The sequence below is a fragment of the Vanessa tameamea genome, chromosome 25, assembly GCF_037043105.1.
Source record: "Vanessa tameamea isolate UH-Manoa-2023 chromosome 25, ilVanTame1 primary haplotype, whole genome shotgun sequence".
Taxonomy (NCBI): domain Eukaryota; kingdom Metazoa; phylum Arthropoda; class Insecta; order Lepidoptera; family Nymphalidae; genus Vanessa; species Vanessa tameamea.
The window spans coordinates 5,325,571-5,351,440 of record NC_087333.1 but is presented as its reverse complement, the minus strand read 5'-3'; the positions used below and the strand labels follow the sequence as shown (position 1 = coordinate 5,351,440).

Sequence of the window (25,870 nt, the reverse complement as noted above, 5' to 3'; positions counted from 1 at the left end):
GTAATTGTGTTGTTCGAAGACGAGACACAACTTTTTGTCACATACACTAACAATGACGACAGATAGTTTTGAGAATTTATTAATTTTAAAATCGAATCTAACATCGAATTTTACGTGTTAAATTTAAATAGTTTGTTAAAACGGTTTCATAAGTCGCTGTTATTTCAAAACCTATACCATTGTGTCGTCGTATATTAATTCTCACTATAAAGGCCCGATCTGCTTCACATATAAATAATAACGTAGTTACTCCGATTTTATAGTGTTGCAAAACGAGAATCGTTTGACAACTGTTTGACACATTTTTTAACCAAGGACAACAACAACCTTTAGACTTTAGTTTGACGGACTATAATACTATTTAAGAGTAGTAGGTTTGAAATGGAGACTAGAAAAGAATTTGTTGTCTTTAAACGTTTACTTTTTGAATTAATATTTGAAATTAAGTCTAATAATAGAGTTTAAAAGTATATTATTTAATTTAGATCTAAATTTCGTCATGCAATTTTAGTATTTGCGGTTGTACGGTACTTTGCGCATCTCCGTCCGGTTGCCCGAAAGTGCACTCCAATCAATACAACGCATACAAAACTAGGCTCTCTGAACTATATACAATTTACAAAATTAATTAATATTAAGTCAAAAATATTTAATAATAAATTATAATTTACTCATTTTATAATGAAGGGTATCATTAAATTTAAAATGTTCGTTTTTAATTTATTGATGTTATGTAAGGTTTATTCGGGTAATAAATATCGAAGTACAAGATTTTACACTTAATATTGTTGAATTCTTAATTGACAAGACATGTGCAGGGAGTCGTTGACCTCTGTTATGATTTAAAGGTTGCCTCAAATTATGGCAACACTGCCAAAAGTACTCTGTGTATATATTACTGTTATTACATGTATTCCAAATAGATATCCCCGTATTTATTAGAAACATATTTTTTATTGTACACCTACTCATTGTTTTATTGTTTAATTACGAAAAATGGGTTTAATTTAAATGATAAAAGTAAATAATGCAAATGAAAGCTTCGTTTCTCATTAGTAATATCTTTCAGATGAGATGGCTTTACAGTTCGTAAAAGTCCCACAAATATCTCACGCGTATAGTGAGACATGTCTGGGTTAGAACCTACTGTTATTTCTATTATGATCTATGTATTTCATCCACCGTGTCATCGTAGTTATTTTCTTTGTTGTAACGACGAAATCGATGACGAATTTAATAATAACATAAATACAAAGTAATTTTGTAAGTAAGGTTTTTTTTTATATTAGTTTACTTGTTGACGAATATGATTTCTTGTTATTGAAATCAATATGGGTATTATAATATTTTTATTTATAAGATCCTTATAATTTTAAATTAATTTTTGGTAACCGATTTACGTTATTTCAACGCTTAATTATCGTGTGAGTCACGAGTTTGCAAAAGCTTACAAGGGAGCTTTTTAAAAAAAATAGACAGACGGGTACCTTGACCGTGGCTGTAAGAAATATTAACAATTCCTTACATCGCCGACCCTTGTAAATCTCTCCTGGACAAGATGAATGAAAGTTTTTCTATAAAACTACTAATCACAGTTGCAAAACTATTTTTCAACATATGAAAATTATTCTGCAACTTCCTTTAATATCCTAAAATAAATTCCAGGCAAACTTCGCATACTGAGAGAAAAAATCCTGTCTAGCTTGTTTTAAATATATTTAAAGCGATAAAAAACTCAAACGAGTTCTACATAGAAACAAAAATTGCAAACCGACGATGTAGACATTTTGTCCGTCCAGCTTATTTATCGCGGGTCATTGCATACATCAGCATAAGGAGTTCACGACTTGCAAAGTTCGCGCGATTATCGACTCTATTGCTTATTAAATTGAACTAAGTCTTATCTAGTTTTTATCCTAAACGAGACAGGTTTATACATACTAAACATTTGAAAGTCGTAGTGATGTACAGCTTTTTTTTTGGTGTGTCAAGGCAACGGTTGAAGATTTATTTGTAAAGCCAAGTATTAGTTGTCTTGCTTGTAATTTTATTATAACATATAAATGTTTGAAATAGAAGCGTGTTCGTGTAATTTTGTATTTATGTTCGTTCCTATATACTGAACTTATTTTGTTAATCAACGTATTTGTATTTCGTTAATCATTGAATTTATATGTAGGTATATTATTTTATATTGGACTGGCTAATTTCTGACACGGGATGCATTGCATCTTTAAATTTTTTAGTGAATATTGAGAGATACGATTCGCGTGCCCCCAGTTTTAAGGCTATGGTACTGTTCTAGAATAATCTTCACTAGTGCAAAGAACGACTATTATTTTACAATCAGATAAACGATGTGTAAACCTATTCATGCGTTCAAAAACAGCGCTTATATATGTAAACATTCTGTTTGTATGTTATAGAACTCTTAAATGAATAAACAGTTTTGATAAAAAAACTATTGGGTATGTTTTTGAGTGTTTGAGTAATTCTAAAAAATTTGGACATGTGCGAAGTCGGGGCGGGTTGTTAGTACAATATAAAATACAAAATTAGTTTAGCTAATTAACTTTGAATAATTACATTACAATTATCGATAAGTCAGAAGTAGTTAATTATAAATACCTAACTTATTTATCACACAATTAAAAACTTAAATCTCGATGTACGATGTTTGCGTTTTTATAAAATTTTGCGAAGTCTACATACGTTATCGAATAAAAAACCTGTTATACAGTTAGTTGAAAAATTTAATTACGTCTCGATATTCTAGATTCGAACACCCTTATCTATTGAACAACTTGTCAGATTGGATAAATTATTTTTGATGTTGATATACTGCTAGTTGAGCTATATAAGTTCGTGCTGAGGAGCGGAAAACATCAGTCGATTTAAAAAAACCGTGGGCATGAAGCGGGCTTGTGTAATCTTAATTGAAATTGGTGGTTTTTCCACTAGGCAGGCAGACTGGCGCGCGAGCGACTGACCATACACATAAGTATTGTAAGAAATATTCACCATCCCTTATATTGTCAATGTGTCACTAACCCAGGGAACACTAAGATGGTATGTAACAGTAGTTACACTGACTCACTCTCCCTTGTAACTAGAACACAGCGATAGTAAGTATTACTGTTTGATGTTAGAGTAGGTGGTACATACCCAGGCATTAAGCCATTCGTCCGTGTGCCCACTTATTTGAAATGAGTATATATCTGTATATATTTCGTTAAGTTGTCGTTCTTTTATTTAAACAAAGTTCGCTTACGTACGATAACTCATCCCTCCCAGTAATGCACGTTTCATAATTCACGGAATGCGTGTCTTATCTTTTTTTTTTGGTACAATAATAAAACAATTGCATATTCAATACAATAATTCAATTCGTATTAAGTATAAATGTTCTGGGTCGTTTCCAAGAATAATTATGTTGAATAGGAAAATTTTTATTGCTTATGCAAATCGTTCCTTAAGACACTGTTTGTCCTTATGTTTCGATGATTTTATTTAGCAGGAACTTTGGTAATATATATTATAAATAAGAAATTTACGTTTGTCACTTCAATAGTCTAAATGTAGTGCGGGTCAAATTCCGGAGCCCGGCTACTAATATTATGATTTAAACTAAAACCTCCGAAAGGCGGTGCATAGTCTGGTATATATATGTATATTATGTTTTATGTACATTGATTATTCAGCTGTAGGCATTACAAAAACGTCTTATTATATGATGTTTGCGTTTTTATATTCGTTACTTTATTCTTATTCATCATTCTAACAATGTTGCCAGAGGTAAACATTCTATGCTATAGGCAGAATAGAAAATAAAAGATCCGAAATGGTCCAGAGATTAGAAGACCTACATTTTAAGAGGTCTCTGGGCTTAAACTAATCTGTATTACATGTTCAGAAACCGTTAAGTCATGAAAATTTGATCTTTAAACAAAATAGCAAATTATTATATCGTATTTAAAGTAATAAAATCACACGTGTTAGAAAATTGACGTAGATTCTGTAACAGTAATGGAGAGATTTCATGTCATTGGTAAAATTGGTAAAATTAGTCATTGGTAGACGAACGATAAACACAAAGACAACTTGCCGTTGCTGTAAGCTGATCGCAGGCCACTGCTGGACAACTCCCAAGGATTTCTTTCCGCTTCTAGTGTGATCACCTTGTTTATACTAAACACGTGACTTTACGCTACGTATTGATTTCGTATTGTTTGTAATGAGTGGGTATCATTTACACCGCAGACACCTGCGTATGGTTTATATTTTCTTGTATTTCCCTTGTTATTATTATTATCATAATGTTTTTTTATATGTGGGTACTTAGGTACTGGGCGTTTTAAACGATGTTCATTTAAATGTATAATAGCTTTTTTTCCTTATTGTACTCATTATTATATAAATATTTTCTAGTACAAGATGTTACTGTTAATGTCTTTTATAATTTCGATTCGATTATAATTTCGATTCCCGGCCGAGTCGTAGAAAAAGTTCATTAGTTTTCTACGTTGTCTCGGGTCTGGGTGTTTGTGGTACCGTCGTTACTTCTGATTTTCTATAACACAAGTGCTTTAGCTACTTACATTGGGATCAGAGTAATGTATGTGATGCTGTCCAATATTTATTATTATTTTAAATGTTCTAATCTATAACAGTATGAAATTTTTAGTATGCCAAAAACGCACTTATCTTTATAGTAAAAAATTAAAAAACTATGTAACTCGTATTAACCGTACATGGATTACATTTTTATTTGTCATACAAAACTCCTGCTAAAGATCATTGGGTCCCAAAGGAATATTTTAAGTTTGAGGAACTTACATTCACGGATAATGCGAAAGTTTAATATCAAACTCTCCTGATTTGCAAACATTGCTTATTTCAACTAAGTGGTGTTGGACCAATGTTAGATGCGCTACGGAACCCGTGTTACGGCTTCGATGATCTCTCAGATTCAAAATTTATAGTTTATATGAGCCGAGTCCCGTTGATTTGGGTTGCTCCGAAATTTTAGATTTATTCCATAAAACGATCGTTTTAATCGCTTGATCGGTTCCAGTCTCATCAAGCGTTGTGTTTATTTCCTGTAACGTAAACACCTCCGACTGACAGTCGGAACGCTGTTTAATGTGTTATTAATGGCGTCGAATGTAAACATTTACTCGTAGTTCCTCAGAGCCGCTATTATTTACATATTTTCTACGATTTCCGTTTGTTTACGTCGAGTGAGAAATGAGACGAATAACAGTTTTCACAATTTCGATGATTTTGTACGATCTGCGCCGATGGTCTGGCGTCTTATGTATAGAGCCGTTGATAGGGTACGTATGCAAGTTACCTGACGTTGTTTGCCGAGCAGGAAATATAGACACAATTAAGCAAGCAAAACTATGTTTCGAACCCGCAATCTGAGATTAAGGTGTTAGGGTTCCTGCAAGTGTCACCCGCCTGGGTTCGTTATCCGCTCATCAAATATCCTACAACTAAGCAGCGATTAGCATTGTGGGTTAGTGAGCCAGTGTATTTGTCGATGTAAGGAATTGTTAATTTTTCTTACGACGCTAATTAACTACAGCCTATGGATGGTGTTGACTTCACTTACCATCAAAATAATTATTATTATTATTCCGAGGCCAATTAGTATGCTTGGACAAATATTACGTAACGCTTACTATTATTATATACAACAATAAAAATCGTCAAATATTATAATAATGTAATTTATGTCGACAATCTGATAAGAAAAGTTGTTTTGTTACGCGCCTTTATATGACGGAATGATGTATTGTTTGGATGATAAAAACAAAAGAAATATGTCATAAATCATATTTTTATAAGGATCTTTTTGTCTGTCCATGAATATAAACAAAATTATGCATATAACCTACGTATCAAAACATCTATATATCTTGTGTAAAGCTTTAGGATGATTGCGTGATTATTTCCAGTGTTAAAGTAGAAAATCTAGCTGTGCCTATGCTAAGAAATTATCTTTATTTGTATATATACTGATACTGGTATAGGGGATGATATCCGGAACGATTACTTAATACAATTCTAAAAACAAAACACTGGTTGAAATCTACATTATTCCTGAGTGCTATAATGTATAAATAATATTAATATAATTTTATTTGTGTGTAATTAAGTCATAAAGATAGAATAAAATAACAAACAAATGTATTAAAACAAACACAATGATAAAACATAATAATCACATGTACACACGTGTTTTGAGCTTCGGTTCGAACTGATGGAAATTCAATCCGATATACAATTTATGATAACGCAGGCAAATAAACGCAAAGGATATTTATGAAATATATATTTTTAGTTATTCTGGCCGTAAGAAGATCCATGATAAATCATTATTGACTATTGTTCCTTTAAATACCGATTGCTTTATCTAAAGCCCAGGGAAGGTAAAGCTATATATCAAGTAAGAGTTTTGTACATTGCGTAATTTTCTCCGCTTTAAAAACAGCCCAGTTGAGCCTTGTACTTGTTTAGCCGTTAAACATAGCTATGACTAAACGATAATTTACTTATACTGTTAATACAAAATAATCTAAAACAAATAAATAAAATTAAAAGTGTATTTCTGCGTGTGTGTTTCAAAATAACAACATCTCTTTCATCAACCATTATTTTTTGTCTTTCTGTCGGTCTATTTGTTCGGGTTAAACTTCATAAATAAATAAAAAAATACTAATACAAATTATTGTAAGTAATATCTTTCTATCAAAAGTAACAATAACTTAAAGTTTATTAACAAATAAATATAATATAAATTTATCATTGATAAAATCTCTATGTATATTATAAGGTCTGACAACCCGAAAATAATATAGTGCCGCGTAAAATTGCTACAGGGCACTGCTAATGTAAAAATATGATGGCGAAATTACTTTCAATTAAAACGTGTGACAACCCTACGATAGTCTAGTGTCGTTTAAAATCGCAGGGTAGTGCCACTTTAAAAAAAAAATGTTGGCCCAATTGTTTGAAATTAAAGCGTCTGACAACCCTACTATAATCTAGTGTCGTTTAAAAGAATAGCGGTAATAAAACGGTAAAGTTTTCGATCGGTTTTGTTTGCTATCAAGTGTGTCACCGTGTCGGCGATTTGCGAATATAATGTAAATAACTTGGCGTACATTAAATGCTGAACAGTACGTGTACATGTGGGACGTGTAACGGTGATGCATCTTGGTTTTTTTGTTTTTTTTTTTTTTTTTTTTAATGGCTCACCTGTAGATGACATTTTGTTTTGGAATATTAATAATTGTAATAACAAGTTCTTATTTTGTCATTTTAACTAATAGTGTGTAGAACTGTTAAGGTGAGTTATAACTGTTCAGTCTGTTTCATCATGAAATTTTGCGTATATGTCAGAAGTTAAGAAAAGGACACTGGGTTACTAATTCTGTATCTTCCCTCGTACTCGGACGAAGCGGCGGGCGAAAGCTAGTAAAGGAACAAAATGAAAATATATTTTCTATAATAAATCAAAATATGCAATGATGACTATGTACTTGCATACTTGTATAATCGGATAATCTAATTACTTTTGGTTAATTGGAAGGAGGAACGCCTTTGAAGCTGGCAGGGTTCATTTTTAATTTAAACCTAATTCAAAAAGTCGTATTGCATAATATTGGTTATGCAACGTATAGATTTAAATTTATTTCGACCCACAAAAATTGATTTACGACGTTCCGTCAAACAAAGCGAGTTTACAGCTCAAAAGTAGAACATACGAAATGTTCACGAAAATGGCTCGCCTGTGAAGAAAATGCCTATAAACGATAATGCACATTGTCGATTTTAACGCTCAATAGCATTCGGATTTTTTTTCTATTTTTTTTTCCTTTAATTATGTGTGAGTAAAATTTCAAGATTTTAGTTGACTTCTATGTATAAATGTAAAGTTCCTGAAGGAAAAGTTTTTCTGTCGCATAAAAGGGCTTTTGTTTATTTTCTATAAGTTAACATCCCTCTATTATTGCGCTGTTAATGAAGACATCGCAATAACAAAAAAATATGGACATTTTAATAGTTCAAAGGTCTGCGGGCTTCAATCCTGTCTTGAAGCTTAATTAAAAGTAATCGTTAAAAAATAATTATCGGTTCTTGTATTAATAAAAACTCAACGCTCTTTCTGGCAGATTTTGATTTTCTGACGTTTCTGACGTTCGTCAGAGTCAAATTTAGTATTCTGACCAAAAGAGAACGTTGATTGGTCGTCAATTTTGTCATCGACTGTGATCGACCAATTAAAGTACAGATTCAAGTTAAATTAATTATATGATATCGATCAGCGTTTCAAAAACTAAAGAGGGACTTGTTTAGTCGTCTAAACAATCATTTATAGGTTTTCATAACGCAGGGAATTGGTCTTAGATTGGTTTCTGAAACAAAGGATATAAGTTAAATTATCTTTTTTATTTCAAAATATTCTATTTGTGATTATTTTTTTAAGATTAAAGTAAATAATTAATTCGAATTCTCAGATACGAGTATTGATTTGAATCTACAATGTGCGGTCACACTAGAAGCATTTCATCGCCGCGCCGTGTCAATTTGGACAAATGTGTTGTTGTATAATGTTGTAAAAGTAGGTCTTTGTGACGTATCGAATCTTCTTGTTTCCATATGTCAACTTGCTTAAGTCGAAACGGAGACAGATGTACAACTCTAAAGATTACATATAAGTCTAAGTAAAGTTAACTAAAGTAAGTCTAACTTAAGTTAAGTAAAGTATCGTATAGATAAGAGCTTTTTCCGTGCCGATCCAGTGCAGTTGATAGACACACAGACAGCGTACATGTTCCCTCACGATCTCATATTCATTCATCGCCTTGTACTAAATTAATTACAAACACAATTTTGACATAAGAAATCTCACTAAAACTTGCCCAGACGTGAACCCTTTTTCTTCCTAAGTTTCACGTGTTCTATCCGCTCCGCCTTATCCATAGTGTTATTGTTACCCAATAAAGTAAATATGACGTAGGTACATGACAAGGTATAATTTAGAAACGTCATGTGAATGAAACTGGATCAGAGTAACGTGTACTTAACGTAAAGAGATTGCCGCAAAGGAATACAACGTATACTTTAAACGCTATTAACGCAACCCCACGATACTCGGTAACGACCATACGGTTACATTAGTAACTTTCTTATTGTTGTGTATTGTTTATGTACAATCCGAATTCTGTGTCATACACAGTTGGCACGAGAATTAGTGGTGCTAGGACTTGTGTAAACGAGTCTTGGTCGATATCGGTAATTCATAAACTTAACTTAAAAATATAGTACTTTGTTTTCCTATTCGAAGGATGAGCTGGTGTAGTAAGAGTGATCTAGTCTTTATATTATAAGTTTTCGTTCGCTTTTTAGGGGGTAGTGGGGGGGGGGTTTAGTCGTAGCTTTTAGGTATAAGGTGAAACCTAGGTTCTTTGCTGGGATTCAAAGCGTAACAGACAGATACATATAGTTACTTTTGCATTTATAATATTAGTACAGAATATTATTATAGATAAAATAGATGCAATAATGTACAAGAACACAAAATATAATAAGGCATTCTTCTTCTTCTTCTTCTTCTCCTTCCATGATATTTTTTAGCATACCCGAATAGGAAAACAACAAGCATTAGAGTATCACGATAAGGGTCTAACGCGTCCCACAATACAGGTCTGCGGTGCGGTAAATAAGAGTTCAATTCAAAATTGGTTTAATTACATTTAAAAAATTACAAATAAATCGAGAATCTAAATGCTAATTTCAATCAAGTCAAGACTCAAATTAGGATAGCGTGTATGAATAATTAATCGTTCAAATTACAAGCCCATAACGAAAGTCATTAAAACAGTAGGTAATAGTCATTTTTATGTAAAATAGTAATAATAAATATATAATAAATATCGTATAACATCACATACATTATTCTGAACCCAATGTATGTAGCTAAAGCACTTGTGTTATGGAAAATCAGAAGTAACGACGGCACGACATACACCCAGACCCGAGGCAACGTAGAAAACTAATGAACTTTTTCTACATCGACTCGGCCGGTGATCGAACCCGGGACCTCGGAGTGGCGTACCCATGGAAACCGGTGTACACACTACTCGAGCACGGAGGCCAATCCAAAGTACAAATTTTTTATCAAATTCGGTTCAGCCGTTTCCGAGACATTTATTGACATACAACAAATATGTACAGTGGAATCATTTACACACACATATGTATATAACGGTGAGCCGGCAGTATTGTTTGGTTCGGGGTCACCATCTTCGTCATACATATTCACAAATAATACAACAAATCGATAGCTGGATTATCGTATATTTATTTTTACAATATTTGATTGGCCGCGACCACATCTGTCTTATCTTGCTTGACAACTGACATTTTATGTTTCTCTAATGAGACAAAGAGCGATTGACCACACTGGCCATCCAAAATCAAATCTCAAACTAAGAGATTACAATCAAAGTATTTGATTATCTGACGCTGCGACATATATATATGTCGGAGAACATAATTCTTGTTGACATCGTCGTCAATGGTTACGGGCTTAGTGGGCGTCATTAGGGTAAAGAACAAGCACAAAACACAACTATCACGTAATTACAGTATATTAATTAATATTAATATACGAGAGCCGAGATAGCCCAGTGGTTGGAACGCGTGCATCTTAACCGATGAGTTCGGGTTCAAACCCAGGCAGGCACCACTGAATTTTCATGTGCTTAATTTGTCTTTATAATTCATCTCGTGCTCGGCGGTGAAGGAAAACATCGTGAGGAAACCTGCATGTGTCTAATTTCAACGAAATTCTGCCACATGTGTATTCCACCAACCCGCATTGGAGCAGCGTGGTGGAATATGCTCCAAAACCTTCTCCTCGATGGGAGAGGAGGCCTTAGCCCAGCAGTGGGAAATTTACAGGCTGCTAATGTAATGTATGTATGTATGTAATGTAATTAATATAAAGTCAACAAATTAACACTTTAACGAGTACCAACACCGAGCAGCGGGTTCGGGGCACCGATCTGACATTTTATAGGCAGTCTTCTACACTTTTCAAGATCCAACTCGATCTGTCCCTTTTTCTAATTAAACAAAATGTATCCGTCAAAACTGTCTCAATCTCTGTCGACTAGGTGGCGCCTCGACCCCGCTCGAGGCAAATGCTTCGCTCTGATTGGTCGTTACAAGAAATACAATATTCATAACTTTTATAAAATTTATATGGTTTATAACTTCTTAAAACAATGTAACAAATCAAATATAATTAACTCAAGAATTTTAAAAGATATTATAATGTAAACAAATAATATTGTGTGTTATATATGCAAATATCAATCAACCCGACTCATATCTTCCTCAGACATATATATAAAGACGTTCGTTTAATAACTCGTGTACATCCGAATTTACTTAGCGAGTTACATAATCGAATCACCGATCAAGGTTGGCTCGTATGTCGTCGACCTTGCCCGGGCAGCTTGGCTTACGGAGCCCTTTATAACGAACCTTTTTGTTCATTTACTATAAATTTATATGAATCGATACATGCAATTATATAACCACAGTACAACTGAATATCGAGTATTATCGCGTAATTAAAACCGATGCGATAAAAACTTCGCGTACTGTTTGCATTGTTTGGTAATTTTATAATTATCAATAGACTATTATAGGTTTTTATCCAGTGCAATTATTGGACGAATTGTATTAATTTTATTTTATTTCTTTGTCGACTTATGTAAATATTTTACGAAGGTGGTTCAAGAACGCAATTAGTATAGTATAGAAATTATTGTTTATAGTACTTATTTTATTTAGTATAGTAAATTACGTGTGACTAGCGACCCGCTTCGGTATCGTTAGGCTATTTATTGATAAAGAAAATTGTATGATGTATATATGTATAATTTATACCATATAATACTCAAGACATGTTACGTTTAATTTTATTTGCCACTCCGAGGTCCCGGGTTCGATCCCCGGCCGAGTCGATGTAGAAAAAGTTCATTAGTTTTCTATGTTGTCTTGGGTCTGGGTGTTTGTGGTGCCGTCGTTACTTCTGATTTTCCATAACACAAGTGCGTTAGCTGCTTATATTGGGATCAGAGTAATGTATGTGATGTTGTCCAGTATTTATTTATTTATTATTACATATTATATAAACTTGTATACTCGTTCAGATCCTAAATAACTCATATGTTATACCTTCACAGTTTTACCTACTTATGTATGTTATAATATATCTATAGACGAATATCGAAATCAGTACGCGATACTTGCGAATCTAGTTCTCAGAATTTTACGAGTCATGTTTTTTCCCCTACGTCGAAGTGAAGCCAGTTACAGATTTACTAAAAAAAATTAACCCTTATAAGGTATTAATATCCTGTTAACTGAATACACGACCAACCAACTTAAAACATCGATATATTTTTTGTTTCAATAATGCTTATCCCAGCATACTTGAATATACTAAATTTCATTCGTTATTGAGTTTAAAAGTATGAAGCGCTACGCGATAGACTGTCTTTTTACACAACTAATCAAAAGTGTAATGTTTTCAGAGTTCATATATGTGTGAGTACCTATATTCGTATAATCGTATATAGGATATTCGGGGTGTGTCTTTAGAATCCTTACGTCATCCCCAGTGAAAATGTTTGTAAATCAATTGATTCATTCAGCGCAGTTGTGTTATTTTAATATCTAAATTGAAAAGTATCATCCTAATCAAACAAGAGAAATAATTGACTTCAACAATTTCATTATTTAATAAGTTATTTATCAATTTTTGACCTGTGCGTCACAGACGTTGGAAACGGGAATATATGCTTCGATTTTGCGTTTTACAAACTGCCTTTTATCAAAGGTTTTCCTTGTCTCGTATTTAATTATTTTAATGGTCACGTGTTTCGTTACAATGTATCGATAGTACGATAAGTGTCAACGTGTTGCGTAACCTTAAAACTAATATTAACCCATGCCGACCTACATAACCCGTCGCTCTATTTATTTCTCTCTGTTATAGTAGAATTCGTTCGTAATATAATAATTGACACTAATAGTAAAGGTTACCTTATTTATAAGATAGTTCCATTTTGTAACCGTTTAAGTCAAATGTAACTTGGTTGTTTTTTTTTTTTTTTTGAGATAGGTAGGCAGATGCAAATGGGCCACCTGTAACCATGTCGCTGTAAGATATATTAGATTATTCCTTACATCGCCAATGCGCCACCTTGGAAACTATGATCTCTCTAAACTCAGTACTGTTGTTTGGCAGTAGAATATTTGATGAATGGGTGGTATCGACCCAAACGGGCCTGCACAAAGCCTTACCACCAAGTAAAAGAGATGTGAATGATTTGTATGAACATTTACGCATAAACCTTAGGGCGGTCTCATTATTACTGAATCATAATACAACTAAACGGAATTCAACAGTACCATTTACTGTTAAATGTTAATTTTCTATTCTAAATAAAAAATCTGATTCATAATAATCTTGTGAAATCACGACCCAGTAGTCGGCGACTGTTGTCGCTGTAAAGGGGGTATCATTATGAAACGCATCCACTTACCGGAACCGAACGGCATTTCCGAAAAATCCAACAGACTCGATCAACCGTGGAAACGTTGGCGACAGCTGAATAGCGGGCGTGGGACTCGCGAAGATCGCACGCGAATGCCGCACGAACCTCGTCTTTATAACGATAGCGATAAGAGTCCCATTTGAAGCCTCAAGTCGAAGAATTGACAGTTCTGTGTGACCGATGGCTGGCGATCCGTGCCATTTCGTCGTGTGACGTTCGCTAAAGCACATTGCTCCGTGGTTTGTGTATTTTATTATTTTAAACGATTTCAACCACGCTGCACCGGTTGTGAACTTTTGATATTTTGTGACGATACTTGTTGGTATTTCATGAATACCGGTTAAGTTTTGTGCAAATAGGAAACCTGTTTCAATAAGATATGTGAGTTGAAATATCTTAATTTATTATGAATGTTTGTTTTATTAAAACAGTATGAAATTAAAATTAATTTGAAAAGGTTCGAAGGTTCTATTAATTAAGATAATTATTATATGCGACAGAATAGAATCCTATCATAATTTTAAAGATTTGTAATCTCAACAAACACAGTCTTACAGGATTTTAATACTTATCTTTAATTATAAATTATATTTATTATATTTTTTCTCTTTATATATAATAAATGTTTACATGGTAATATCCGACAATTTCGAAATAATCCAAACGTGACATTTCGTAACAGTCGCACTTAAATTATCTGCATTTATATATATTTAACACCAGAAAGGCAATTACACGGTTTCCATAATGACGGCATTTGTGTAAATAACTAGAATTAGATTTTCCTATCATAGTTCTCACAACAACAAGTTAAGCACGAAATCGCAGAAACTATAACTAACACACCTACAAACTTGAAATTTGGCAGTTAGGTGTAGACATCCGCTAAGAACGGATTTTATGAAACTCCATCCCTAAGGGGGGTAAAACGAGGGTGGGAAGTTTTTGATTTATAAATTTCGCGCGGGTAAACCCGCAGGTTCAGCTGGTATATAATATGTTGTACCGTCAATTCCTTCATTTCCTAAACCTTCCGACTGTCGCAATAAGCTCACTGTGAAATAGTATATCTTCCATTGGTCATAGACGGCTGGTCGATATGATCAGATTTACAACCGCCAAGCAACAGTTTTGTAATTGTGTTCTAGTTTTACGTGATGTCTTCGTAGTTACAGACACGAGGGATTAGGTTTAGCTTATGTCACACGTTTGTACGTGCGTTGATAATATATACGGATGTGTGAATGCAGCCAGTATCGATATCATTATTTATATATCGGTTTTTGCCCAGCGTTGGGAAATATACAGGCTGTTTATCAGTTCACCTTACCTTATCTGTAGGTAGTGGATACGAGCCTTGAATTATTAATATGATAATTTACTAAATGTTTTTCTCATAAATATTCAGTCTTCGATGAATCTATGGTATTTATCAATATCTATCACGATATAAAAAATTGTATGTTGTACTTCAATATAATATTTGCTCTATATACTATAGCTAACAGATGTCATATAGGTTTAAGCTGAGCGAATGGATTTGCTTAGATATTTCAATTAACAATACATAAGCAAAACTACGACGTAATTATATAGAAATGAATTGTTTAATACATATATTCTATATTTTTATCAGTTTAAAAAATATTGTGTTTTCTAACATGAATATTTATACCTGTGATCGGTGATAGGGGCACTTAAAATTCATAATGAAATTCTAATAGTAGATTATATTTAAACGAGACACCTACACGATTACACTAAAAAAAACCATTGGCACTAGACGCAGCTATCGAATACTTAAACGTTGACCCCGTCCTAACAGCTTTTTGCTCTTGCAGATAAACCCGTTAAGCAGACACAAAAAACGCCGACTAAATCTAATACGCCCGAGAGAAACTCCAGGACGAATTCGAAGGATAGCTTAGCGGAAGACAACATCAGTCAAAGTTCCCTGGGTGGTGGTATTAAAGGGAAACTGGCAGCGCTTTTCAATAAGGAGCAGACGATAAGCGAGACGACGATAGCTAATAAGTTCAAGCAAGAAAGAGACAGAGAAATGGAGATGTTACAGAACAGATTCCATTATAAGGTAAGGAGGAGGCTGGTTTTTATTTAACCGCATTAAAATTTTTCTTAGATATGTTTTATTCGTAGCGTAATATATATGTTTAAGTATGGATTTTATTTATCTCAACTATCGGAAAGTACAGACAATAGGTTTATCCTGCTAGTTAGTTAGAAGGTAAACTAAGGCCAGTGGATTTGCATACTTGCTGTTTCACGCGGTTATCATACCTTAACTTTATCAGTTTTTAAAGCTTTTGTAAATGTTTATTGGAATCCTCTCTATAGCTGTCCTATTTGTTACTTTTGTCGATTTAGAAGATTAGACCTCGCAGAAGATTAGATACACAAACCGACACTTTAATTTTTTTTATATTTCTATAGATAGAAAAAACGTTTCCTAGTTTACGTTACAATAATAACGTCGCAATAAAATTTTACTAAAATAATACACAAGGAAGTAAATGATTCACTTTACGTTTTGACGTCTTATAAAGGTTAAACATAAAAAAAAAAAAAAAACAAGTAATTCTAAAACGGTGCGTGCGTGTATTCGTGGGTGCAATGGAATTTGAATAAGCATAATGCTGACGGCTTACGCAATGATCCTCATCACACTGCGCTATCTAATAATGATGAATCGTGATACCAGTTTTGTTATGGTGCTCCGTGCGATTCGCTAACAGCTCAGCTATGTTGTACAGTTCTCGATAAGATATATCTTTATTTATAATTCAACTTTGTACCCCTAATTACTTTTGTACACTTTGATTTTACTACCAAAGTTCCGATAAAAGTATCGTTGACTTTCGAAACGTAATTCATTCGCAAATCGATAATTAATGTCATAGATTAATTCAAGCTCTCGACCAATGATATCGCGTCAGTTCGATGGCTAATGTTGTTTAATTGGCTTTGGAGGATAAATCTATGTTTATGTATTGAAATTTTATATTTTTATCGTTAGATTTATATCACTTTTCCGTATACGAGTTCCTATATAGAAAACGAACGAGGATAAATAATAGATTATATGCTTCTTGTATCGCCTTGATAAATATTATATATATATAAATGGGCAAAGTTTTCAATGTTCAATACTATTTGTCAAGCTATTTTCAAGAAAAAGTAAGATTAGTAAAACCCTCACAAGCTCTTGTTTGTAACAATTATATCAAAATTTTAATTCTAAACTAAAGTTAAAATTTTGTCGTCCTCCATAAATACCAATACCCAACGCGCCCTTCCTAAAGTTATTCCGGTCTGTATTCCAGGATTTATTTGTTTTGTTAAGTGCACTTACTTTACCTCTTTGTGATCTACGACGCACGAGTTGTCTGGTTAGCGAGATGTATTGAATAAGATTTTGAATTTATTAGAAATATACTACCTCGAAAGTTTATCCTGCGCCTGAACTCCCACATAATACGATCGGATTATGTCAATTAGGAAATTAATATTGCACTTGTGTTTGCAAACATACTTTTCAAGCAGAACGTGTGGGACCAATGTTGGCCAAGAAGGATGTCACCAATTTTTTTTTTATCCCAATTTTAAATCCAACTTAACATCTATAAACCAATAATTTCCAATATTAGTTTAATTAGTGGTATTCCACAGTCGGTTTTCTTATACTGGAGTTCAATAGCCTCCAATTCATGTATATTTTTAACTTATTGGTTTCGAAAAATACTTTTTTGGTAATGTTTTTGGTGGTTCTTTTAGCGTTGGGTTCAGTATACTCCGATTACAAATTCATTGGTATTTGGACATTGTTGAGTTTTTTATTTGAAGCGTTACGTCGAGGCGTATCGTTGAAGTCTGATTTTATTACACAAGCTCGTCGTAGTGTTTAGATACAAACAGATTCGATTATTTGAAATTATGTTATCTGAACTAACATTGCGGTCTAGTACTTAATGCTGGGTATGCAATACAAGCCTTCTGGTTAACCTTCCGTTATTTGTGGTTTTCGTATTGTAGATTCAGGTCAGATATTAAGGGTGGGAATAATCGTCTCGGTCGATTAGTATTAGTTTTATATCTTCAAAGAGTTCTGTTATGTCAGTATCGAATACGTAGTAAGTAATTAGAAGTAAATATATGTATGCTAGGTGATACCCTTAAATGTCCCATCGATGCTCGAAGGCCTGTCCTCCTACTTAGGAAAAGCTTTGGAGATTATTTCACAATGCTGCTTCAATGCGGATACATGTGCTGAAATTTCATTTAACACGTGCAGGTTTTATCACAATGTTTTCTTCCACGAGCAAGATGTTATAAGGCACCGATTAGGTTTGAACCTACGATATTCCGTTCACGTTTTTTTATATGGCCGATTCTTCTTGGTAGAATCTAATTTCCGAACCGGCGGTAGCTTTACTTTTTATTTAACATTGTAACATTATGATGCAAGGTACTTTTGTGGGCCTACTTGATGGGCTTCGTTTATATACAATACTGTATCTATATAATTATCTTCAAAGGGATTTATATACCTGTATACAAGAAGAATAGGAAGAAATTGTTGTATTGCTATCTCTATCATTCTTACTAAAACGGGTTAGCTAACGCAAATTATTTTCTCAAATCAGACTGGTCAGACAGATCCTGAGATTAGCGCTTTCAAACAAATTCAGCTTCATATCCGAGCTTCATACGCGTATAGAACTCGAAGTTACATATTAACCGAACGCAAGTGAAAGCGGTCCACAATAGATTTCGGTCGAACGTGATAATTTTTACACTTCATTATGTTAAAGATACTTTTGCTCGAAAGTTCCCATTCGCTTTGCGCATATGGTGCCGTTAACAAAGGGAAACCTTTTTCACGGTGCACTGCGATGTTTTGGAATATGAACTACGTAAACGTAACGAAAGAACTATTTACTTGAATTCATTTCAAAAACTCGATGCGATTGTCAGTTTTAATGTAGAATATATATTCTGTATATATATTAATGTTTAGTGGTGATCATCGTTTACAAGGTCGAACCCGAAATATTGAATCGAACACCTCAAAGTCTCTATAATGGGTCTTGACTGTATGTAGCGGACTTCATGTTATAAAAAGTATTTATGTATTATAAATAATAGTTTTCTTCATTGGTCAAAATTGGACAATTAAATATTGATACCATTTTTGAAAATTTTAGAAATACATGTATTTTTTTTTCTTGATAACGCTTAAGCTGGTCGGTTAAGCAACTAAACGAAAAATTACAGAAGATTTTTATATATGAAAGTGTTATACGTATGTAACCTTCAGATAAAGTTTGCTAAGGCAAACATTTGTAAAGCAGTTAACAATGTCGTATTATTGAGCTTTAGAAATTTAATGTTTATATTTATTTCCAGCCAAAATCACAAAAACCCGATAACAATGAATCCGACGACGATCAAAGCGAGCACGAATCAGAAAAGGCTCCTCTGATGGGAAGCACCACGAGTCTGTCCCAAGCGAACAAGAAACCCGAGATCATCGCCAACGTACCAAAAGCTACGTTGGAAACAAAGCCCGAATCGAGACACGACAATGAGGTTGAGCATGACAAGGTTGTAGGTTCGCAACCTGTTAAACGTAGAAGTGAGTAAAATCGATCGCTTAAGTTTTCTTACACATAAAACCACGTCGTTCCTCTATAGGATAATCTTTTCGGTTGTAAGTCTCGAGTTCGATTCTCAGAGAGGTCTAATAATGAATTATTTCTTTTAAATCTTCAACCTGGAATTTAGAATGACTTTGATTTGAATCCCTTGAACTGCTTTCGTCCTGTACCTTATTTGTTGGGTTGGTCCTATACTAACCGTCACTACAATGAGTTTAACAGACACGTGTGTGTATATATTTAATATGAAACATTCATAATGTATGTTCATATTAAATATATATAACATCACGTGACGTTTGTAAATTGTAAGATATTCAATGACGTTTTTTTTTTCATGCAGTTTTTTTATTGTAGCAATGATAAGGCATCGCCCAGCTTAGCTTCATTTTTCCTATTTTTTTAAATCAAACCTGGTCGAATTTTGATTAATGAGCGACCACTATATTCAAAGATGCATATTTTATTTCATTCCAGGTTCACAAGACTCCCCAGTGGTTTTATCAGTACTGGAAGATGTTAAAAGGATAAAAGTGAATAATAATAAGGAAAATGGCACAGTAGTGCCACATTTATCTGATATAGAGACGGACAATTCGAACACACAAGAGGAATATTCGGACTGTGGAGGATCAAGGTGTGGACACTACGCTTTGGAATGCGTTTTTTTCTTTTTATGCATTTGAATTTGGCGCTACTATGTTTGGCCAAACATTGGGTTTAAATTTATCTCAAACAATTTCCACATTACCAACATTTGACGTAATTATGGACAAATATTTATAGTTTAAATTTCGAATACTGACGTGAAGTTCATTCATGGCTCCTCCATTTTTAAATGTCGGCGTTTCTCGGAGATAATTATTTATGTTATTATTTAGAATATAGGTTATATCATTATATAATAATTGAAACCGTCAGGTTACCTCGCATAGATGTAGGTCTAGCAATGGCATTGAAATGTACCTAGGTACTTAGGATGCGGGCAACTTGTAACATTCGAGATAAAAATGGCTCGGTCGCATTGACACCGTCCTAGGTGTCCGACTGACGAAGGTTATGAGAACCATTATGGTTCTTATACGTATCGACGAGAGTGTATTATCGCTCGGGGGACGGATTGCGTGATATTGTGATCTGTAATATCGAAACAGACACGGATAGACTGAAGTCAATTTGCAATAAAGATGTATTATTGAGTGCCTATTGAGATAAAGAATGATTTTATTGATAAATCTTTTTTTTTTTTTTTTTATATGTTTAGAACTTTTTGATGAGACTTTGGCCTCTTATATTTCTTAACATGACATTGAAAACAAAAACTTACGTCATTTTAGGATAAATGATCAAAATCGTAAATAAACTTCTTAAATAAATATATATTTAATAGATCTGATTTGATACTTTTAGTTATATCTAATAAATAATTCACTACGATATGAACAAATGTTCCATAGAGAAGTATTCCTGTCGACAATATTTTAGTTATAAACTAATCTCATTTCGTATACTTTACAATATTATATACTAAATACATTTTAATGTAGATTTAAATATACAAATCTTAATCATTAAATAAATAAATTATGCTATTGCAATATAACTAACTCTCAAAACTTATCAATTTGACTATAATAACTTATTAGGAATATGTAGATATGAAGACTGTGACGTTGCCTATATCTAGTTAAATTAAGTTAGAAATTTTGTATATACTTTATATACTAGTTTAGTGCTTTACTTTACGCTGCGTTTTACAAAAGAATACATTAATTTTGCATGAAGTAAACACAAACAATATATATTTACGAATTGAAGCCGGGGCTTAGATTATTTTTTATCTCTCTCTCTCATCATGATTTTACATTGGAGAGAAGACAGCATTGTTCGCATCATCTAAACAATATTTATAGTTAGTCTTCACATAAAATATCAAAATATGAAATAAAGATATGTTTTTATTCGTCTTGAGCTTAAGTTATCCTATTTAAACATTTTGTCTACAAACAACTTTAGTACATCGTACTATGTATGATGAGCGCCTCTCTGACGTAGTTGCAACAGTGACACCAACAGAATACTCCTACAGAATGTTCCCTCTAGAATCAAATACACATCTGGTACTTTCTAAAATCTGTTTAGCTAAACTATGTTTTTTTTTTTTATATATATAAATAAAATTAAAAAATGAGCAAAATATTATCTTGAGTTTAAAGTATTACATATCGTAGATAGAAATTTCTTTTAAATATACAACTTGCTGGATATATTTCCAATCGTATATTAATATATATTTTTATAGCAGTTTGAGTTAACATTTATTTGGTAAATAAAATACAAATATTGCATACATGTTAAGAAAAACAAATCAAATCAAGTACGGATGTTGGATTCTACCAAGGTTGGTAATATTATTGAACGAGTTCGTAAAATTCAGGTAGATTGATGTAATTAAACCGTGATTTAATTTCATCGGAATTACGTCGGATAGTTTTTGCTTTCTTTTTCCTGTACGTATTCATAAAAGCACCTTTTTGTAACGTCGATACTATAAGGTAACGTGGTCTAACTAATCATAAATTATTACGCCGTCAATCTGTTGCTTAAAACAATATTAAAACCAAGGCGCTGGGGTGAAATCAAAAATCCGTTATTATTCTACGATTACAATTTTTTAATAATTAAAAGGATACGATGTTAAAGAATATATTTTAAAAGCAACATCAGTCGTCTCCTATTAAATTTTTTTATGAAAGGGGATATTTCGATGAATTTTTTTCGAGTGCCAATAAATAATTATGCAGTTGTTGCTTCATTAAGTTGTTTCAAACTGGCATGACAGGGTTAAAAGTAGAACTAGAAAGGGGTGGAGTGTTAGTCGTAAATTCGACGTTAATTATCGAAGCGATAACCAATTTCACTTTTCTCTAACACGTCAATTGTTGATCACTTCATCTTCTAACGAAATCTGCAGTCGCCGTGTGACTTCGTCTAATTTTTCACTTGTAACGCGAGATTATTGTGACGTCACCGTCTATTTAATAATGTGTAGTTCAACGAAAAATAAAATTGCTATCATCAAATCAAATTAGTCTTTGTTGCACACCAATAAACACATACTTAAGTCACATTCAAGAATGCACAAGAGGCGGCCTTATCGCTAAAACTGATTTACTTATAATATCGGTTTGTGATAATTTTTGGAATCATATTGCTTATACTTTGTCATGCTAGTGTGAATTCAACCTTATTTTATGTTACATTTTTATGTTATTTTTTTAGTTATAAGGAATAGTATCAATTTACCATAAAGGTAAAGGTTTACATGCTCAAATCACTCTGCGCTCTCGCGCAACCCAGTTTACGCAGTTACGCTCGTGTGCGTGACCATGTAAACGTTAGCTTGGACAAATAAATTATAAGAAGACAAGAGTAATCGTTGCACTTCCAACTATTTGCGGTCGTTTTTATTGGTGGAAATACCTTAAATTTTGTACCATCTAGCCATTTTATTAAACAACGTTTTCATGCGATGTGACTGCGCAAATCAGTTTGCGCAAGCAAACCTCTGCGTGTAACCTAAGCCGCTTCATATTAATTTATAAATAACGTAGCTTAATATATATATATAATAAAACTTCTTTTTTCAGGTTTACATTTTAAGTTATTGTCTGTGATAATAGAAAGGTTTTTTATTGGATTTTGTAAGAATAAAAAAAATATTGAAATTAAATCAAGTATTTCATTTTCCATACATCTATGTGTTTCTTTACAGGATTCTTGGTTTGCGAATTAGTTTTTATTATCAGATATGTTTTTATGCCATACAAGTCACGGCTAAAATATGGATTTTATACCGAGCTTGAATTGTTTACATTTGCAGGTTTGATCAATTTGGTAATGCAAATTTTTACCTACACGAAACGTTAAGAACTGTAAAATATATATGTACCTCCATAAAACGATTAAAATGTTATTTATTTCAAATAGAATTAATTAAACTAAATGTTTGTTAATTCTGACCTCTTTTCTATAGAAATGGTTAGGGTGAATTATATTAAATCACCGTAAAATTCTAAATACCGTTAGATTATAATCTATCTCGCACAGTGGTAAACTGTCGAAAGATTGTGAACGGTTATTCAACTTACAATAAAACATATACAATTTCGATAGTTCATAATATTTCGGTTAGAGTTTATATAATTTAACTAAAATTTACTTCGATATAAATTGTAATTAGTGTGGTACGATTTACAATATTTCGATAGTTAACAATCTCGGGAGATAGATTATAATCTAACGGTATTTACAATTTCACGGTGGCATATATAAATGATATGCTCTTTCTTTTCACTTCTCTGGAGACAGTTTGGAGAAATACTAATCTTTCATTTAACGTCTTCTGTATCTGCTATAAGTTTTGGCAGCAGCCGAAAGTGCCTGGACCTACAAATTTCTCTCCGAATACGTCTGCCTACTAATAGATATCTCAAAAGTAGACCACTTATTATCAAAAAAATAACTTGTTTTTTTTTTCTTTATAATATTAGTTCGATTAATAAATGCATCTTAATCGGTCCACACAAATGTATATTCATGTAAGTTTTATTTTTTATTTTATTCGATTAACCGACAAGAAATAACTTGGTTAAATTAAATTAAACTATTGAGCTGATTATGGTTACATTAATTAAGTCTGTCAGTCGGGATCTAACAGCAAGATATTTTTTAAACGCTCAAGTTAAAGTAAAACGCGTACAAACAAACAATCTCTATAATAAATTCAATTGTTATTGTTGTTCAATGTTTTTTGAGGTAATGATTTTATTTTTAGACTACTAGTCTGCTATTCTTAAGTGCTATTGGTTTAGTTTATATTTATATCATATCAGTTTCTTTATTAATAAATTTCATCAATGCGAAGCCGGGTCGGCTCGCTAGTTTAGTTTCAACTAAAGTTTAAACTCTTATTGCTACTTGTAGTATTGTTTTGTGAGAAACTCTTAAAATATATCTTTATTTATTTAATGTTATGTAAAAAAAAAATTATTATGACGACTACGATATATTTATTACGACGTTACAACTTTTTAATTAAATATATTAAAGTGTATTTATTATGTGAGATTATATTATTTAAATCTGTAATGTTTATTTAACAATTATCTATTGTTTTATTTTTTTATTCTCACATTACAATAGATAAATAAATACCTACTAGAGTCTTTTTTTTTAGTACGTGACAAAATATTTGTGGGGTACAGAGTATTTTTTTGATAATTACGCGGATGGAAGAGTTTAATATTTGGCAAGGTTACATTTTATATGGAAAAATGTGTGCAGAAAGATAATATTTTTGATATAATACGCATTGAAAATAGATAAAATTAATTTAATTAAAACATTACACACAGAGGCCTATACATATTTAATATAAAACTTTCATTGGTGTTCGTTTGAACTGCCAAATAACACACGTCGTGTCAAAGCTAAAAATCAATGACGCTTTTTTTTTAATAAAAATCGTCGACTTCTTTGGCGACGTCGTCCAGCTGAGCCTCATTTTTGTATCATTTTAATATGTCTTATATATTTTCTTAACAATAAATATCGACCGAATTTCGACTAATCTTCGGGATAATATCATTTACGAATAAAATATAACTTATAAAATATATAGAACATTTTTGTATAGGAGATTAAAAATAAATGTCTGATGATCGACAAAAATCTACAAAAAGTTATGAATAAAAAACCAAATTAACGGCAATTTCAGATAGACTTTATAAAACATTGTATTTATTCTTAGTATATTTATAATTCATAAATCAAAAAATACCATTTATATTATCCTCTCGAAAATTGTTTGTATATTATTATTGTAACTTTAAATGTCCTGCTGCTGGACCAAGACTAACTGTCCTTTTGAGATTTCAAGCTTACCACCACGCCGTGGATATACATGTGGCACATTTTTCAACAGACACGTGCTAAGGGCTAATTCTACTAATTTAAAACGGTTATGATACTTTCTCGATCCAACTTTAAATATTCCTTACAATAATGAACCTCAGTTTAATTGTAAATAATGACCAATTATATTTATTTATATCGGTTACAATGCGATCTCGATTATATTTCGAAACAACTTGAACCTAACCGCAATTGTATAGTTGTTATAAGAAAATGGCTGAACTACAACGATTGCGTTACAAATCGATTGCTATAAAGTGACCATTTGGAATTGGCGCCCTGTTTACCTTAAGATGTTTTACTTGACTGCCTAGAATGATAGAATATATTTGACCTTGAACACATAGTCTTTGGTTCGGATACACCCCCTCTATGTTCAATTTGTCGATAAAACAATTATTACGTTTCACGTATCATATTATATATGTATATTAAAAGTACTTGAAGTTATTATTTGATATATTAAAAAAATTATAACATCCTGTACTTGCTTAATACAAAAAAAAAACTATATAAGTAATATGAACCTCAAATAAAACAAAAAATAAAGATTATTACAATAACAACGTA

The 25,870-nt window shown here is 32.5% G+C and overlaps 1 protein-coding gene across 6 annotated transcripts in view; it reads left to right on the top strand.

The window, feature by feature from the left end:
- The window catches only part of Scra (scraps), a 60,534-nt gene that overhangs the window by 27,623 nt on the left and 7,041 nt on the right, over window positions 1–25,870 (top strand). For all 6 annotated transcript variants that reach the window (XM_064218937.1, XM_064218938.1, XM_064218939.1 and 3 more), the window contains exons 8-10: window positions 15,491–15,741; window positions 19,074–19,302; window positions 19,802–19,961. In XM_064218937.1, the coding sequence (XP_064075007.1) occupies window positions 15,491–15,741; window positions 19,074–19,302; window positions 19,802–19,961 (640 nt within the window). The remainder of the gene's footprint in view (window positions 1–15,490; window positions 15,742–19,073; window positions 19,303–19,801; window positions 19,962–25,870) is intronic.